The sequence below is a fragment of the Myotis lucifugus genome, unplaced genomic scaffold, assembly GCF_000147115.1.
Source record: "Myotis lucifugus unplaced genomic scaffold, Myoluc2.0 scaffold_1937, whole genome shotgun sequence".
Taxonomy (NCBI): Eukaryota; Metazoa; Chordata; class Mammalia; order Chiroptera; family Vespertilionidae; genus Myotis; species Myotis lucifugus.
In genome coordinates this window covers 1,704-19,920 of record NW_005872985.1, presented here as the reverse complement: position 1 = coordinate 19,920, position 18,217 = coordinate 1,704, and the positions used below count along the sequence as shown (strand labels likewise).

The window sequence follows — 18,217 nt, the reverse complement described above, 5'->3', positions numbered from 1 at the left end:
GGATTTCAATTCTTTTTTGAATTTTGTGGAGAATTTGGCTTGTTGAACCCAAATAAGATAGTATTATTTTAGAATATGTCCCCATGAGCACCCTGAGAGGAATGTATATTCCGCAGCTTTGGGGTGAAGTGTTCTGAAGATGTCAATTAAGTCCATCTGATCAAGTGAGTCATTTAGGATTGCTGTTTCTTTGCTGAGGTTTTGTCTAGCGGATTTATCCAGTGATGTCAGTGGTGTATTAAAGTCCCCTACTATGATTGTATTGTTGTCGATCTCTCCCCTGATATCTTCCAGAAGTTTTCTTATGTATGTGGGTGCTCCTGCATTGGGTGCATATATGTTTACCAGGGTTATATCTTCTTGTTGTATTGATCCCTTTAGTATTATGAAGTGGCCTTCCTTATCTCTGGTTATGGCCTTCACTTTGAGATGTATTTTGTCCGATATAAGTATTGCTACCCCAGCTTTCTTTTCCTTTCCATTTGCGTGAAAGATATTTTTCCATCCCTTCACTTTCAGTCTGTGTGAGTCCCTTCTAATGAGGTGGGTCTCTTGTAGACAGCAGATGTATGGGTCATGTTTTTTTATCCATTCAGCCACTCGATGTCTTTTGGTTGGAGCATTTAGTCCATTTGCATTTAAAGTTATTATTGAAAGGTACTTGTTTGTAGCCATTTCTTTTTTTGTGTGTGGCTGTTTTCTTTCTGAGCTTGATATTTCTTCTTTTTACACCAGTCCCTTTAGCATTTCTTGCATGGCTGGCTTGGTGGTGATAAACTCCCTTAGCCCTTTTTTGTCTGTGAAGCTTCTTATTTCCCCTTCAATTTTGAATGATAGCCTTGCTGGATAGAGTATTCTTGGATTCAGTCCTTTGCTTTGCATCACTTTGTAGATTTCCGTCCATTCTTTTCTGGCCTGATGTGTTTCTGTTGAGAAATCATTTGATAATCTAATGGGAGATCCCTCGTATGTTACTTTCCGTCTCTCTCTTGCAGCCTGTAAGATTCTCTCTTTATCCTGAACATTTGCCATGGTAATTATGATGTGTCTTGGTGTGGGTCTTTTCGGGTTCACCTTGTTTGGGACTCTCTGGGCTTGTGTGACTTTTTTCTTCCCCACCTCAGGGAAGTTTTCTGATATTATTTCTTCGAATAGGTTTTGTAATCCATGTTCATCTTTCTGTTGTTCTGGCACCCCTATTATTCGTATGTTGTTTCGTTTCATGTTGTCCCAAAGCTCCCTTAGGCTCTCCTCCTGTCTTTTAATTTTTTTCTCCATTTGCAGTACAGTTTGAGTGTGTTTTGCTTCCTTGTCTTCTAATTCACTAATTCGGTCCTCCGCTTCTCCCAGTCTACTGTTGATACTTTCAATGGTGTTTTTTATTGCAGCTATGTCGCTCTTCATTTCTTCTTGGGACTTACTTAAGTTGTTGATTTTTTCATCTGTTTCTTCTTGCTTCTTGAACATCCGGTGCATGTACTCTAGGAACCTTATTCTGAATTCTTTTTCCGTCATGTTGCATATCTCTGTCTCACTTAGCTGCTTTTCTGGCGAGTCCCACTTTTCTTTCCTTTGGGGGTTTCTTTGTCTACCCATGTTTGATCTCACTGACATGACTAGTTGTTGAGTCGTTCAGTGGCTGGACCCTGGGTGGCAGTGGCTGCTCCCTGGGTGGCAGTGGCTCCTCGGGCTGTGGTTGCTCCTTGGGCAGTTGTGGTAGCAGCGGCTCCTCTGTTGATAGCAGAGCCTCTGGTGGGTGCTGTTCACAGCTGTGGTGGCTCTTCTGGCTGGTGGAGGGAGGCTTCACACACAGCAACTGTTCCCCAGGCAGAGCGTGTGGTGATCAGGAGGCCGCTGTTGCTTGAATCTGCTGCGTTGATTTAAAGGCACAAAATACAACACAACAAGGCACAACGTACCAGGCACTGAACACTATTGTATTTACGATATTACTAACCCCAAATAAAGGTGGCCACCCGAGCTAAGAGAGTTAGGAGATAGGGGGGAAAGAAGAGAAAAAGGTAGAAGAGAAAAAAGAAAGAAAGAAAAAAGGAGTGCAAAAATGAAATTGGAAAAAGGGAGGGGAAAAAAGAGGAGGAAAAAAAAAGTAAGAGAGAAAAGAGAATGAAGTATAAAAGGGGAAGAGACTATTTATATGAGGAGAAAACTCCTATAGATCCGCCACTAATACCAACAAATTACAGCAACAGATTCCTGGAGATGAATACAAACTACAAACAACCAATAATATCAAGCGACGCAAGGGAAAACAGAAGCACAGAAATAACCGGGCGGGGGGGGGAGGGAGGGGCAGGAAAATAAAAAGAATAAGTAGTCTAACCTCACAAACAATCCTAAGAAAAAAAAAACCCCAATATACTCGTCAATCAAGCAAACAAAAATAAAACAATAGAGAGAGAAAAGAAGAAGAAGAAGAAATAAATAAATAAATAAATAAATAAAATAAAATAAAAAAAATAAAAAATAAAAAATTGGATAGTGAAGGAAGATAAGGGAAAGGTGTATAAGGATTTAGAACAGTGGATTGGACGTAGGATATATAAGTAGGGTGAAATTTTGACGGGGTAAAAAGAATAGGGAAAATCTAAAGCTGGAGTAGGGTAAGAGAAACAGGACAGCAAAAGGGAAAAAGTGGGGAAGATTGTTTAGCACAGAGGCAAATTGAGGTAGAGAAAAATGTTGCTAAAGGAACGATGAAAATAGAATGGAGAACATTAGTCCCAAAATAAAATAAAGACAAAATAAAATGACACTTTAAAAAATGGTAAAATGGTAGCGGCAATAATACTAGTTAAAAATAAAAATGTAGTAGCTGAAAGGGCAAAATCAGGTGATGGAGAAAAAGAAAAAAGAAAAAAAGAAAAAAATGTTTTCTTAGTTAAAAGGTGAAAAAGTAATTTAAAAAAAATAAAAATAAAAATGTGCAGTAATGCAGGTGCTTCAGATCTTCTACTCTTCTTATTGGCACGCCCGGAATTCAGGAGAATGTTGAATTTCCCTCTGATACACTGTTCCTCCGTGTTGTAAGCCACAGTCCTGATTTTAAGGCCGGCCGTAAAATCCCCTTATTGCCTTATCTGTATTTACAGAAGAGTCAGTTCGTGGCTCTGCCTCTGGGTGGCAGTGTGTCTGGATTGACCTCCGAGGCTATAAGTTCTCTCTGACCAGGAGCTCTCTATTGTACCTGAACCAGCTCCGCCCAGAGCTGGTTCCCCAAGCGCCACTCCCAGGTCTGTTTCCCAAGCTCCCCAAAAACAATCTTCCCCTACAAGCTCTGCTAGTGACCCCAACTGGGCAATCACATGCACTGGTGTCAACAATCAAACTCACAGAAGTAAGAGTAAGTGTGTAAACAAGAGCCTGGGAAGCTGTGCGAACTCGCAAGGTTGCACCCTCCAGAACTGCTCGGAGTCTCTGCGCGCGCTCAAGCCCCTGGCGCCAAGTAGCCGGCTATCAGGGAAACTCTGAGGCAGCCCTTTTGCATCCAGTCCAACTATGGGCTTATTTATAGTGTTACCTTCTGCCAGCAGCCCTGCGGGAGCCCTCCCCACTTGCGGGTCACGCTGGCCTCTATGGGCGCGGATTTTGGGGGGCGCAGATTTCCCCCTGCGCCCGCGCGCGCGCGCATTCCTCGCTCCAACCTGAATTGCAAACCGCACCTTTGGGGTAAGTCTAACCTTTCCGTGGAGGGATGCAGGTCTCCTCTGGGCTCTTGCAGTCGCGCTGCTTTAGAGTCGTTGCCTCCGGGTTAGTAGCCGATCTCTGGATGCGGAAACAGCTACTCAAGACGGCGCGGTCTCGCCGCTGCGCTGGCGCCCAGGGGGAGGTTTCAGCCTCAATCTCTAACCATCCCCATTTTTTAGGAGTTCTCTGTCTTTCCTGGCTGCAGACTGTCTCTCAGCTGAGCCTCCTTAGCTTGATCGGGCTGATTGTTACCCGTTTCAGCTGCTCGCCCTTATCTTCTCCGGGACAAAGCACCAACACGTCCGTCTAAGCCTCTGCCATTTTTTTTTTTCACCAGGTATACATATTTATGGAGTATGCCTACTCCGGCACTTTATACCAACACCTAAAGAGGTGGGGTCCTTTATCGGAGGAGGCAGCACGAGCCCCATTCCAGCAGCTGCTGTCGGCTGTGCACTATTGTCACCAGAAACATATCGTCCACCGGGACATAAAACCGGAAAACATCCTGCTGGACATGGGATTGAACATAAAGCTGGCTGACTTCGGGCTTAGTGGTGTGTTTAAGGATGAAAAACTCACCACGTTCTGTGGCACTCCCAACTATAAGGCCCCAGAATTGTTCAAGCTAGAAGCTTATGAAGGCCCGAAGGTGGACGTGTGGAGTATGGGGGTCGTGCTCTATAACATGCTGACTGGACTACGTCCATTTGTGGGCAAAACCTTAGAACAACTCAGGGAGCACATCTTGAGCGGGGACTTTTCTATTCCGTCTTTTCTATCTGTACCGTGCCACACACTGTTGAGGACCATGATCGACATCGACCCCGGCCGAAGACCCACCCTCGGAGTAATAATGAAAGACGTTTGGGTGAATACGGGGGAGGCAGAGGAAATGACACCCTACATCGAACCATCCTGTACTCACTTAGACCCCCAGGTAACTCAAATAATGAGGACACTGGGGTATGAACAGGAGGAAATAGAATCATCCCTGATGGGAAGAAAATTTAATAACATCATGGGCACTTACCGCATCTTAAATATGAAACTTACCATCGGTGGCCGAACAATAAAAGTAAGTCCCATATCCTCTGACTCCAACAGAACATCCGTACAACCCAGGGGACTTGGGGATCCTGGAAGAAAAGCAGAGAACCTCAGAATCCCCCACCGAGCCCAGAGTTCAGTGTGTCCACCACCACACCACCAGGGGCCCTGGATTGGAGTATTGCCACCCCTCCCATTAGAGTGGAGGTGAAGAGGATCGTCGTCCAGAAAGGCAGTGAGCACTTGGAGAACATCAGCCAGGCTGGCCATGTGCACTTGGAGAACATCAGCCAGCCTGCCAGTGCGCACTTGGAAAACATCAGCCAGCCTGCCAGCGCGCACTTGGAGAACATCAGCCAGGCTGGCAGTGCGCGCTTGGAGAACATCAGCCAGCCTGCCAGCGCGCACTTGGAGAACATCAGCCAGGCTGGCAGTGCGCGCTTGGAGAACATCAGCCAGCCTGCCAGCGCGCACTTGGAGAACATCAGCCAGCCTGCCAGCGCGCACTTGGAGAACATCAGCCAGCCTGCCAGCGCGCACTTGGAGAACATCAGCCAGGCTGCCAGTGCGCACTTGGAGAACATCAGCCAGCCTGCCAGTGCGCACTTGGAGAACATCAGCCAGGCTGCCAGTGCGCACTTGGAGAACATCAGCCAGCCTGTCAGTGCGCACTTGCAGAAGACCAGCCAGGGTAGCAGTGCACACTTGGAAAAGAAGAGTCAGCCTGGCAGCGAACACTTGGAGAGTACTAGCCAGCTAGACACCAGGGACTTAAGGAATGAGAAACTGAGGCCAGCTCTCCAAGGTGACAATGTTTCCCCTGTCACCCAGAGCAGCAGCAGCCCCAGAAGCTGTAGTGGAGGCACAGAGGTGAGAACCACTACCAACGGCCAAGCTGGGCCATCTTGTGAGGACAACCTGCAGTCTTCATCGCATCATACCCAGCGCCGAAAAGGGATGGCAAGAAGGGTTTTAGGATTTTTTAAAAGATTGCTGTGTTGCACTGGAGAAAATAAAAAACCCCGCGTGAAATGACACGGGTGGTACCGAAATAATGTTCCAGCGTGGAGTGTCGGTGGCCACACTTCACCCAGCCACCATGAGGACAAGAGAGTTCACTTGGCCAGAGAGTAAGGAGAAGACAGGGAACTCATCAAAACATTGAGCGGGACAGTTCACCACCGCTCACTCGGCCAGATGCACGGAGAGGTCAGTTAACCGCAGCTCACTCAGTCAAACGCAAAGCAACCTCAGGACTTGATTTCTGGATAAGAAAAGAATTCAGAGCCAAGACCCAAACTCGCTAGAGAAAATTTATTTGAGCAAACAAAGAGTAAGTACACTCGAAGAGAAATTTCAAGCTGGGGGTGGGGGGTGGATGAGGTGGGGAGAGAGGGAGAAGGGGCTAGGATTCCTTTTTAAACCTGGGAGGGGAATTAACTGCTTTCTTCTTCAAACTGACCTATCAGGGGCTGTTCTGTTTCTGTTCCTGCATAGAAGTTAGCCTCCAGCCCTCTCCCCCCGCCCCCTTGTTCTCTACAGGTGGGGGTCTACCACATCTACCACATGACAACCACACGCTGGAGGAGAAAAGGTCAGGAGAATCCCACCTGCATAACCGGAGCATTCTAGGGGGGAGAGAAATCCCAAGGCAAGGTTTTGAAGTGGATATTTCCAATATCTGCTCTACCAGTTCCTTTTCATCACTAGGTGTCCAGGGGGTTCTGCCCTGGTGACCTTCTGTAGCTGGCCCGTCGTCCTTGCTCTGCTCATGTCTGTCTAACTGCCTACAACTGAGGCTTAGGTGACAACCAGACATCATGCTGCCGGGAGTGACAGAGAGAGGACTGGATCTCTAGGCTGTGATTCCTTTTTGGTGTGCTGGGATATTTTTAATCTCTCCTCCCTCTCCCCACCACCTGCAACTCCTAGGTGACGAGAGAATTTAGGTACATTTCATTTTGGTATTTGGGATGTGGGAAGAGCGGACAATGGATGTATTTTGGCACTTCACAATTGTCCAGAAGAATGGTTAAAGAAATCCCTTTTCTCATCTCCCCCCGCAATGCACTTTGTGAGTGTTCCATTTAAGAAAAGAAGTGCAATTACATGGGAAGGATTAGCACAAACCCCTTGCTATTATTTAACCTGAAAGAACGATGAGCCTCGGGCAAGTCCTGGGGTAGGATTAAGTGCTGTGTTACACTGAGCCTGCTTTGACTCAAAGCTCAAAGTCTGTTGTCAAGGATTTGGCTGTGCGTGTGCCTACTATTGGTATCTGCCTATTCAGGTCTTGGAGTACAGCTGGGTAAAGGTGACAGCTGACCAGATTAGGCAGCTGACTTCAGAAGGTCACAGAGGTCAGTGATCCAGCAGGGTGGGGATGTCAGCGCTGAAGTAGTTGACGCATTCTCGTCACCTAGCATGGGGAGATGGTATAAGCCCTTCTCGCCAAGTGTCATTGGGATTTATTTCTGAAAGCACCTAGCTCCATGTACATGGTAGGTGGACAATCAGTGTTGGTTGAACTTGCATATGGGAGCCAGAATGTGTATCTGGGGGGTAAAAGTCAATAGACTCCTTGCTCAGGAGTGAGCCGAAGTTCTGAGAATCAGGAAACCTACAAGTGTGCACAAGGAACTGAGTCTCAAGGGTCAGAGCAGGCAAAGTCCCTGGAATGGGGCCCCTGTGACAGAGATGCAGATGTGGGCATGAGCTTTGGGCAGGGTCTATTTGTCCCTTGATTGTTTCCCTGCTTTCTGGTGGATTTTGGTGGCCTTGGCCATCAAGTGGATTCAGGCCATTGCAACCAAGTGACCCTTATCTGTATTTGTACTCAAAGAGACAGTTATCTGTATTTATGCTCATCTCACAGGGGACATTGTGGCAGAACAGCTGGGAGGGCTGGATTTGAAGCCCTGCAGACATGCCCTTGAACCCTGATTGTGGTGATTTGGCCCAGTACATCAATTGACTTGAATCTCTACTTCTTTACCTATAGAATGGGAATGTTAATAGTTAGCCCACAGTATTGAAATAAGAAAATGCATGTACAACACTTAGCATACAGCTTTACATGAATTAAACCATCAATAAATGGTAGCAAGTGATATTACAGAAATGCTCTCACACGAATTGGTGGGATGGGGAAGAACTGTTATTGTGCAGTGCTTTGGAGTGTCATCTCTAGAGTCAGATACTTGGGTTGAAATCTTAGTTGCGTCACTCACCAGCTGTGTGACCATGAGCAAGTTGCTTAGTCTCTCCGTGCCTCTCTATTTTCACTTGTAGAATTGAGGCAGTAATTGTACTGACTTTCTAGGATTGTTGTGAAGATTAATTTATAATTAAAAACAAAACAAAACTAAAAGCTTGACCATAGTTGCTTGCACACAGCAAGCACTCAGAAGGGATAAGCTCTGTCATTAATGGCTAATTATTACCAATAATGATGGAGAAATTAAAGAGGAGCATGAAAATAGAATGTCATGCTGTGTGGTGTGGTAAGGTTTTCACCGCTGGAAGTATTCAGCTGGAAAGTAGCTTAGTGGGCTGTGGTTTTGGGGATTCGGGTGCTGGGAGGATGAAGATCTTAGGCAACCACTATTCTCCTTCCTACATTAAACAGGAAGCACGGTATGATGGCTGCTTATGTTCAAATCCTGACACTGTCACTAGCTGTGTGACCCTGGGCAAGTTAGTTTACTTCTCTGTGCCTCAGGTAGACCACTCTCCTGCAAAATGGGGTGATTATTACAGTTCCTATCTCATATGGTTGTTATGAAGATTAAAAGGCTTCATACTCAAAGAGTGCTTAGAATGGTACTTAATTCCAAACCTGAGAATCTTTCTCTCCAACCTCTATTCCTTTTTTTCTGCTTTCCTTTTATCCTTTTTCTCTCTTTCTTCCTCTCAAAATAGGAGCCACTGTGGGTCCCAGTGGCTTTGGAACTTTCTTTAAGCCCTGCCCCTCAAACTGTGTCATGACGGGAGGGGTGACTTTGCATTGTAAGTTGTTTGTTCTGGGACCTGCTCTTCAGTCTGTGGAGAACATATTTCAGCTACAATCTGTCAGCCTGGGAATGAGCGTTTGCTAATGAGGCTCCCGACAGACACGTTACATTTACGGGGATGACAAACGCCACTACTTGGCTGTGCTTGACTCATTTCAAAGGCCAGTGGGCTCATCACAGTCATCAGTACTTGCTACACCGAGGTTCATTTTGTCTGAGGCCTGGGTGCAACTTGGATTTGTGTTAATTGTATCATTTGATATTCCTGCAAAAAGAAGAATCTTTTAAACATCTTTTTACCCATCTCTGAACTTGCCTGTTTTGTAATGACTAACTTTTGCAGATCATAGTTAGATGTCATTTGCTGCTGTTAGAACTGGGATATTATTTTAGGATGTTTGCCAAACTCCCTTAGCCTTTGCATGTCCTTGAGGCCGAGGCTGAAACATGCACATGGACACGGCACCCAGCAGGTGATGGAGATAAGGGAGGGGCTGGGTGGCTGCCAGTGAGCTGGAGGCACCTGCTCTTTCTCAGAGACCAGCTGCTCCTCCCCACCAGCCAGCTGTGGCCATGGGAGGGCCATGGGAGGGCGCTGGCCATCTCTGCTGGAACCTCCTGTTTTTTTCAAAAGAAGGAGGAGACTTGCTTTTATGTGACATTCCTGTATTTGTAGATGTTTTTTGGAGATCTGGTTGAAGCCCAGGGGCTTCCCGACTTGATTTGTATCTTTGTATCTAAGGTCCAAAGCAGTTTGAGTTAAAAACCTAGTTAAAAACAAACACACACACACACACACACACACACAAATACCAGCAATAGACTTGTGAGAATAGATGAGAGACCTGTTTCTTTGTTTTCTCTTTGCAGACTGGTATAGGGGATACCTCCTAAAGCACAAAATGTTACAGGCACAAAATGTTACAGGTAAGATGAATTTGTTCTGATTTGGGACAATACTGGGTATCTTTACCTGCCATTCCTTAGCAAACAGGTTCCACCCCTCCCTCCTTGTGTCCTGTGCTTTCCCACCTCTACAACTTGGTACTCAGGAGCCTCAACTTCCCCTTTCACTCATTCTTCAAGGCCAACCTGCAGACCCTCTCCTCCCTGAAACTTTTCCCAATATGCCAGTCATATCTGATTTCTCCCTTCCTTGATCCCCATGGTACTGTGCATTTTTTATTTGAAATTGATCTACTGCTTTCCTGTAGAGTGCTTCGGGCATTCATAATTTCCTCACCTCTGTATCGCCATGACAGAGAAGAGACAGGGCTGGCGAGTTTCCTTGTTCCAGCCTCACATTACACCGTATTCGTCTCCACGAGAGCGGGTGCCTGCTTTGCTCCTCTACACACCTCTCACAGTGTCTAGTGCAGTGGCAGATGCCCCTACTGTGCCTATTGGTTGAATTTAGGAAGGAATTTCCGAGTAATTGACAAACTGTTATTATTAATTGAGCCAAGCTTTTGGAGGAAGGAAATAACAATAGATGCTTCTTCCTTCCTCCCTGACAGTGGTGTGTTGGGAGGCATGAGCCTACTTTGCTCTCTAAAGAGCAATCAAATAAAACCAGGGAGAAAAGGACCTCAAATCAAACGAGTCCACTTGCAGCCAGGGAGACGCTTGCTCAGGACCTGACCTTCCAACTGCTCATGACTGTGCAGGGGGACTGGGCACAGAGGGGCCAGGCAGAGTGTCTTGTCTCTCTTAGAGTGAGTCCTTCAAGCACCCCTCTCTTGCCCATGTGATAACGTTGAGCGTCCATGTGTCACCTGGGGCTGGAGCATCCTTTGAAATCTAGCGCTACTGTGGGATCTAGAAGAACTGACGGAGAACTGGAGGAGACCTGGACCTAAATGGGTGGATTTAGAATCCAGCCCTTGCTCTGTGGATGCTGGGGTTATTCCTTTAAAGTTTGAGAGTTTTTCCAGTAGTGGCTTTTGTAAAAGCCATGAGGTCCTGGGCTCAGTTATTTCTGTGGGAATGTGTCATTCTATTGTACTTGATGTTTCGTTATGTATATTAAGCTATGTTATCTTATTTCCAACAGGGCATTTTTCCTAAGTCCTTTATCCACATCAAGGAAGTGACCATTGAAAAAAGAAGGTACTTGCCATTCTTCACTAGGCTTGGCTTCGGTGGCTTATGGGGTGTCTCTGTCCTGTCTTCTTTGAAAGCATGACTTGGTGGATGTGATCGGTCTTTTTCGTGCCTGTGTTTATTTGTGTGGCTCCTTTCCCTCATCTAATCCAAATTGATTCCTGCTCAGGTCTGATTCTGAGTGGGCATCAGTAAGTTTGAGAATCAGACTTTTCATTGGCAACTGCCTTTGGACTGTACTAACTAAATTAACCGTGAATAATGAGCTTGAAGGGCCCACCCCAGTGAAGGAGGACATTAAAAGAGAAGCCTCTTGCATTTGCATAATGTAATTGGTGTGGCTGTTGGAGGGGACAGCAAATTCACAGCAAGGACCCTCTCAGCAACTGCAGCTTCATGCAAATTGGCCAGCATTTTGTCTTGTTAGCACCTGGGTCCCAATTTTACACCGCTTTCTCTCCTGCCTTAAATAGAAATATTGAGAACATCATTCCTGCAGAAATTCCTCTGGCACAAGAAGTGACAACGACGCTTTGGGAATGGGGCAGCATCTGGAAACAGCTCTACGTGGTGAGACTCCAAGCCCCGTCCCCAGGGATGGGCGCTCCTTGCAGTCTTTGTTTGGTTGAAATGTGGAATTTAGCCTTGAACAGGGCAAGGGGGCTTTACTGATATAGTAGGACACAGTGTACGAGGACATCAAGGCCCAGAGGGGTTCGGTGACTTTCTCAAGGCCACACAGCCAGTTAGTGATGGAGTCATAATAAATGGGGGTCTGGCGTGATCCTTTTATAAACGAATGCAAACATTTTCAAACTTGAGTGTCTTAAAGAATCACCTTGAGAGCTCTTACGATCTAAAGCTTACTTCAATGGGGCTCTGCCTTTTTGATGTAATAAACTCAGGGGATTTTGATTTCCTGGTCTGCTTACAACACATGGCTGCTGTCCTCAGATCTATGAGGAAACTCTGACCCTGGAAAAACAAAGAGCGCATTTTGCATCTGTTTTCCCTGTACTGAATCGAATCTAATTTGAAGTCCTCCTTTGATGTTTCTGAAGTTCTAATGAAAGCAATTAGCTAAGAAAACCATTAAGCTGCGAGTGAAAATGTCAACCACGGCTCCACGCATATTTGTTACAGCACCTGCACAGCTGCTGCCGTACACACATGGTTTGCAGACTTACTTTTACAGTCATAAATGTTGACTCCCACATGGATATTTCATAATTTATGGTCATCGATACCTCCAGTTCCGTAAGTTCCCCGACAGTTGTTAGGAAAGTTTGGGGGACCGACAGTAGACTTGAGGCTCACGTGGATCATTATTCATCTCCACTACCCTTTTGAAAACATCTCATACACATGCACCAGGGATGCTTCGTGTTTCCCCTGGAGAAATCCTTGACAGCAAGTCCATCGTGCCCTTGACCCTAGTAAACAGCTCCTTAAACTTCCAATATTCCAGTATCGCCTTCGTGAGTCTTGCCTTATTTCCACACCATCTATGTAACGTGTACTTAATACCTAAACTGGCTCCCTTTTTAGTAAACTGAAATGATTCGCATAAGGAACTGTATAGCAAGCTATTTCATTCTAGCATTTTCTGATTCTCCGACACCAATTGGATGCCCTACGATTCAATTCAATGTAACACTGACTACCCAGAGTTAGTGTCAGACGCCATAGATTTAAGGGCTCAACCCTGCAAGATTTGTCACTTCAGATGCCAGTCACAAGTCCTGCGTCCCCATTCGGGGTTTCTCATGATTCCTCCCCAACCCCACCTCGGGCTCTGCTCAGAGAGCTCTGGAAAGAGCTGTATTCATGGTTACTGTTTTATTAGAAAGGATACAAGGCAGGAACAGCCACAGCCACATGGAAGAGATGCCCAGGAAAGGCACTGGGGTGGGAGTGGGCACAGAGTTGCTACGCCTTCCCCCGGTGTGCCCCCATCCCTATATTGAAGCAAATCTAATTTGTTCACCATCTGGGGAGTTCCTTGAACCCTGTTATGGAGGGTTTTGATCAAAGTCTCATTACATAGTCATGATGGATTATATCATTGACCATTAGTGATTGAGCTCAGTTTCTAGCCCCTCTCAGCTCCCTGGAGGTTGGGAGTGGGGAGGTGAGAGGGAAGCTTAAAATTCCAACTCTCTAACCACATGGCTGGTTCCTATGGCATCCAGCCCCCATCCAGAGGTTATCTAGGGGCACTACCAAGTGTCATGTCATTAGCCAAAACTCAGGCTTGGTTGAAAGGAGCTCATTATGAATTAGAAAAGACACTCCTATCTATTACCCAGGGAATGCTAAGTAACTTATGAGCTGTGCCAAGACCTGGGACAAAGACCAAAACTCTATTTCATTATACCACACATGCTTTCCCAAATGGAAAGCTAAAAGTACTTGGCACCATTAGAACATCATTCAAATAAATAACATTGAAAACAATGTTATTAAATGCTTGCTTTAGTACCTGCCAAAAGCTTTGAGCCACAGACCTTCCCTCTCTCTTTGTTAAAAAAACAGAAATTAACCATTGTGAGAGAGAGGTTAGAGACGTATTACATGAAGCTGCAACTTTCTCCTTCGCTTGAACAGGGCAGGAGGAGAATCACCGTAGAGGCCCATAATATTTGGCGTGGTGTCTTTGTTCCATTAAAAGCCATATTGTATCCCACAGGTTGTATGCATGTCACACTTGGGGAAACACTGTCCTAGAAATGGGCCTTTATCACCAGAGAAATGGCCCTAGTTCCCAGCCTTCAAGGGGCCCGAGCTCTAGGGCTGGGGAAAGTTTCTCATCTTCTCTTCTTGGTTCTTTGGGTGGCCTACTAATTAAATTTATATAAGACAGCTTAATAGGAGAGAAAAAAACAAATTTCATGTCATACTTATGGGAGACCCAAAGGTTTGAGACTCAAAAGGCAGCCAGGTGACGGAGGCTTCCAGAACATCCTGAGCTCAGGACAGGGGAGGGGTCTGGGAATACAAAGTGGAGGAAGGTCATTCACAGGAAGGCAGAGGAGAGCTTTGGAAAACAAAGGTTGCCCTGTTCTGCAGATAAGTTGCTTAGGTACAAAGGTACGTATGGTGAGAGGTCTCTTCCTGGTACAGGCCCTCCTTCCAGTGTAAATTTAGGCTGTTGAGGGGGTGGTAAAGAGCGTTTCCTGAATCTGTTGGCTTTTGATTGCCTTTAGCTTGAAATAGTCCTCATGTCAAAGAGACATATTTTGGGGTAGCAAAATCTGCTCCCCTTCACAGCAGCTGCTCATGGTGTTCCTGCCCAAGCATCTTTTGGGATAAGTCAGAAATCATCCTTTCTTTAATTGAGAAGTGATTTGGGATTATTACCTTTGCTTTTGGGAAACCCTCGTGGCCAGGGGACAGAGGGGGTATATGTCAGTGACTAAGACCACCACCCAATCCTTTTGTAGCTGGGAAAGGGTACCTCCTGCACAGGTGACTGGGATTGTTTCCTGTCTCCTAGGCCAGCAAAAAGGAGCGCTTCCTCCAGGTGCAGGCCATGATGTACGACCTGATGGAGTGGCGGTCCCAGCTCCTCTCAGGAACGCTGCCCAAGGACGAGCTGAAGGAACTGAAGCAGAAAGTCACGTCCAAAATCGACTACGGCAACAAGTAAAAGCTCTTCCCTCTGAAAAGATGCTTTCTCCCCCTACCCACCCGCTTCTTCCCTCCCTCCCTCCCCAGAAGCTTGGTTTCATTTTTAGATACCAGTTGGCCACTTTCTATTTGGGAAGAGGCTGTTACCAAGGTTGTGCTTGTGTGCCTTTGTCATCACCCCCCTGGGACCCAGCACAGGCAAGCGGAGAGCAGGCTTGCTTATGCAGTAGTTATTACCCAGCTGAGAGATTTAGGACACTCATTTAACCTACTTCCGAGGGGCTGGGGAGCGCAGTCATGCTGGCTCACTTTTGGCTTAGTTGTCATTTTATTCCTGCATTTACAAAACTGGTCCTTAAATCCCAGTGTGAGATTTAACGTCCTTCCCCATCCTAAATTATCTAAGCCCCATACTGTCAGCTAACTCATGCACAGTTACAAAAGCATTTCCTCCAAAGGGAATAGCAGAGATTGATTGGAGTTTGAATGTTGTGAAGTTAAGGAGGACATGAAACAATTTTTTGAGGCAGGGAAACCTACTGGTAATAATAATAGTGGTAATAATATTTTAACTAACATTTAATCTGGGCTTATTATGCACCAGGCATGCTAAGTGCTCTGCATGCACTGTCTCATTTAATTCTTATAACAACTCTATGGGGTATGCAATTGTAGTGTCCTCATTTTTTTCAGATGAAGAAACTGAGGCTCTTAAAGAGGTTAAATCATTGATTTGCAGTCACACATGTAGTAAGTGGAAGAACCAGCATTTAGTTCCAGGCTGCCTGGCTCCAGAGTCCATGGGCCTCACCACTATGTGACTTGGAGAGCATTTGAGAGCTGTAAAGGCCTCCCTCCCCTCCAAATGCCTTACTCATTTGTTTATTCATCCTAACAACAAATGAGTGTTGAGCACTTATGATTGGACGGATTTCCTGCTACGTGTGGAGGCCATAGAAATGAAAGTTTCTGTCCACTACAGGACCACAGCCTAATTAGGACTGAACTCCAGGGAAACTATTGATATGTATTGTTGTCAGTTTGATGGCTTAGGAAAAAGATGTTCTTAAGTTGATTGCAGAAGGGAGTCAAGGAAGGCTTCTGGTGGAGGTGACTCCAAGCTGAATTTTGAAAGTTAAAAGAAGTGGGTCAGAGTGCCCACTTCTTTAAATACCCAGACTGCAAAGTGGGCCACAAGTCTGGAACTTCCCTGAGGAGGAAGTAGAAAGAGCTGATGCAATGAGAATAAGACCATTTCCTAGCAGCCAGGCTTTCTTGCTTTTGTCATATGCACTTGGGAGGAGATCCAAAGAGGAAAGCCAATGGGTCCAACTTACAGCTGCTGTCCATCCCAGGAGCCCAGGCCTTCTGCCGGTGCCTTGGCTGGCAGCTGCCAAGCGTGTCCAAATCTGCTTATAATGCACAGGGCCCCAGAGTGACAGGACGACAGGTTTGCCGCGCAACTGCCGCCGCCATTGGTGCGGTGGCATCTGAGCACAGCCACAGCTGGGAGTGTGGGAATTGAGGGAGTTTTGCTGCTTTACAGCCATGGCATCTGTGACCTTCAGTTGTTGTGTCCTCCTGGAGGCTCTTGAGAAAAAGGACCAAGGGTGGAAGGAGTGGTCCGGCTCATGGGAAGCCTTTCCTGGGTTAGGGGCTCTTGCAGACCAGGGGCCTCCTGCACAGTAGTTGCCTCCCTTCTGGCCTGTCTCTCCCGCTGTGCTGGAAGCTCCTCCAAGACAGCAACTGTCTAACTCATGGCTGTGTGCCAGGGACAGGGTCTGCACACAGTAGGTGCTCAGTGAGTCTTCACTGAAGGAACGCATGAGTGATGGTAATGGAAGAAAGAGGAGAGAACAGGCCCTCCCTCCATCAGCCTCCCCTCTGCGGCATGGCCCACCCAGCCCTGTGCTTTTAGTTTCATGCAGTTCCCTTTGGGGAAGTGAGAGATACCCTCAGAGACTGAGGCCCTGGGCTGAGGGGCCCCTTGCTTCTCGCCTCCCTTCCCCGATGACTTCAGCTGAAAGTGAGAGAGAATTGTGCACCTTGGATTAATACCGACTCAGAGCTCTGATCTGGGGTGCAGCAAGTGGTCTCCTGAGAGTCAGAAGGCTGGACCTCTGGCTAGAGTGTGGCTGTGAGGTCAGGGAAGCATGACCAGGTGCTAAGTGCTCACAGAGTGATCAAAATCAGCCCATTTCCTCCCCAACTCACTCCATTCCTGCATTGAGACAATTTTGTTGAGCACCAGAGTGGCCCCAAGGACATTTATAAAATGCATCCTTTATACATACAGTGGGGCCTTGACTTACAAGTTTAATTTGTTCCGTGATGGAGCTCGTAACTCAAATTACTCGTATGTCAAATCATAAAGTGAACGAGTGAGACACGTGATGCTGGGCTGATGTTGTGGCATTCACTGTGACATTCGCTGCGCCAACTAGTGGTGGGGTATCTGAAGCTGGCTCGTAACTCGAATTTTAGCTCGCAACTCAAAGCAAAAAATCGGCCGAGAGATGGCTCATATCTCGAAAAACTCGTTAGTCGGGACACTTGTAAGTCAAGGCCCCACTGTATTTCACAACAACAAAAAGCCAGCAAGGAGGACTATTGATGACCTACTGAGCGCTTGCTATCTGACAGGTACTGTTTTAAGCACTTTCCATGTATTAACTCATTTAAGTGTCAGGACAGGTCCCCATTTCTCAGATGATTAGGTCATTTGCCCAAAGTGCACTGGCATTTGAACCAGGATGCTTGATTCCAGAGTTCAGTGCTTAACCACTGCATTCTACTGCCTCCCAAGGACCATGTGGATTGGAGAGAGAAAGAGAGAGAGAGAGAGAGAGAGAGAGAGAGAGAGAGAGAGAGAGAAGAGAGAAGAGAGAGAAGAGAAACAGACATCTGAGTAGGAAGTCATGCATTGCTTGAGAGGAGGAAGCATGAGAGGCAGGGCAGGGTGTGATAGCTCTGAATCTAACAAGACTAGTAGGAATTATTCAGTGAAGAATTGCAGAAGACAGGGAGAGAGAGAGAGAGAGAGAGAGAGAGAGAGAGAGAGAGAGAGAGAAAGAATATGAATGAATGCAAGGAGAGCTGTGAGATGAATGAATGCAAGGAGAACTGTGAGATGAACATGAACAGGGAGAGGAAGGCAGATGGACCAGAACCTTGATGGCCTGAGGGCAATGGGAAACCACAGAAGGAGCCATTTCTGTTTTCTTTATCTTAATTTTTTTTTTTTAGAAAAATGCATACAGTGGGGGCTTCTTCCCTCACCTTCATCTTGGGTTCACTTTCTTGAACAGAAGAGAGCACTGGGGCCACCTCCTAACAGAAAATGTCAAAATGGTCAGTTCTCCAAAACAAATCGTCTGCTGTCCTGTGAGGGGCAGCCCTTCTGATCCTGAGTCGTGGGAATCTCAGCAGTCCCGCGCCTCGACTACTAAAGCTCCCAGCTTCAAGTGAGACTGGCAATGGATTGGCTCTCTGTGTCCAAAGAGTGAGGGAGGAATCCTCAAATGACCCCTCCGACACCCAGGGTAGCTGCACCTGGAAGAATGTTTTATTCATACATTTTAGAACTGAATCCACTTTGATAAATTTTGAAGAGAAAGAGCTAGAGAGATCTTGGCATTAAATTATGTATGGGCGAGGCTCCATCTTTTCCGAGGCCATGTGAGCCTCTGCTCGGCATTAGCTGAATGCATTTGTTC

The 18,217-nt window shown here is 46.4% G+C and overlaps 1 protein-coding gene and 1 pseudogene across 2 annotated transcripts; both read left to right on the top strand.

The window, feature by feature from the left end:
* LOC111824517 overlaps window positions 1-4,994 on the top strand; it is a 16,794-nt pseudogene extending 11,800 nt beyond the window's left edge.
* A 783-nt stretch (window positions 4,995-5,777) lies between these two features.
* LOC102438094 (dedicator of cytokinesis protein 2-like) lies at window positions 5,778-17,912 on the top strand. 2 transcript variants are annotated; one of them, XM_023748853.1, is made up of 7 exons: window positions 5,778-6,088; window positions 6,298-6,349; window positions 9,639-9,679; window positions 10,822-10,877; window positions 11,345-11,441; window positions 14,368-14,516; window positions 17,748-17,912. In XM_023748853.1, exons 2-7 carry the CDS (start codon window positions 6,322-6,324, stop codon window positions 17,803-17,805), a joined length of 429 nt encoding a protein of 142 aa, XP_023604621.1. In that variant the 5' UTR covers window positions 5,778-6,088; window positions 6,298-6,321; the 3' UTR covers window positions 17,806-17,912. The 2 variants fall into 2 exon arrangements, with proteins under 2 accessions (XP_023604621.1, XP_023604622.1); XM_023748854.1 differs by lacking the exon at window positions 6,298-6,349.
* The last annotated feature ends 305 nt before the right edge of the window (window positions 17,913-18,217 follow it).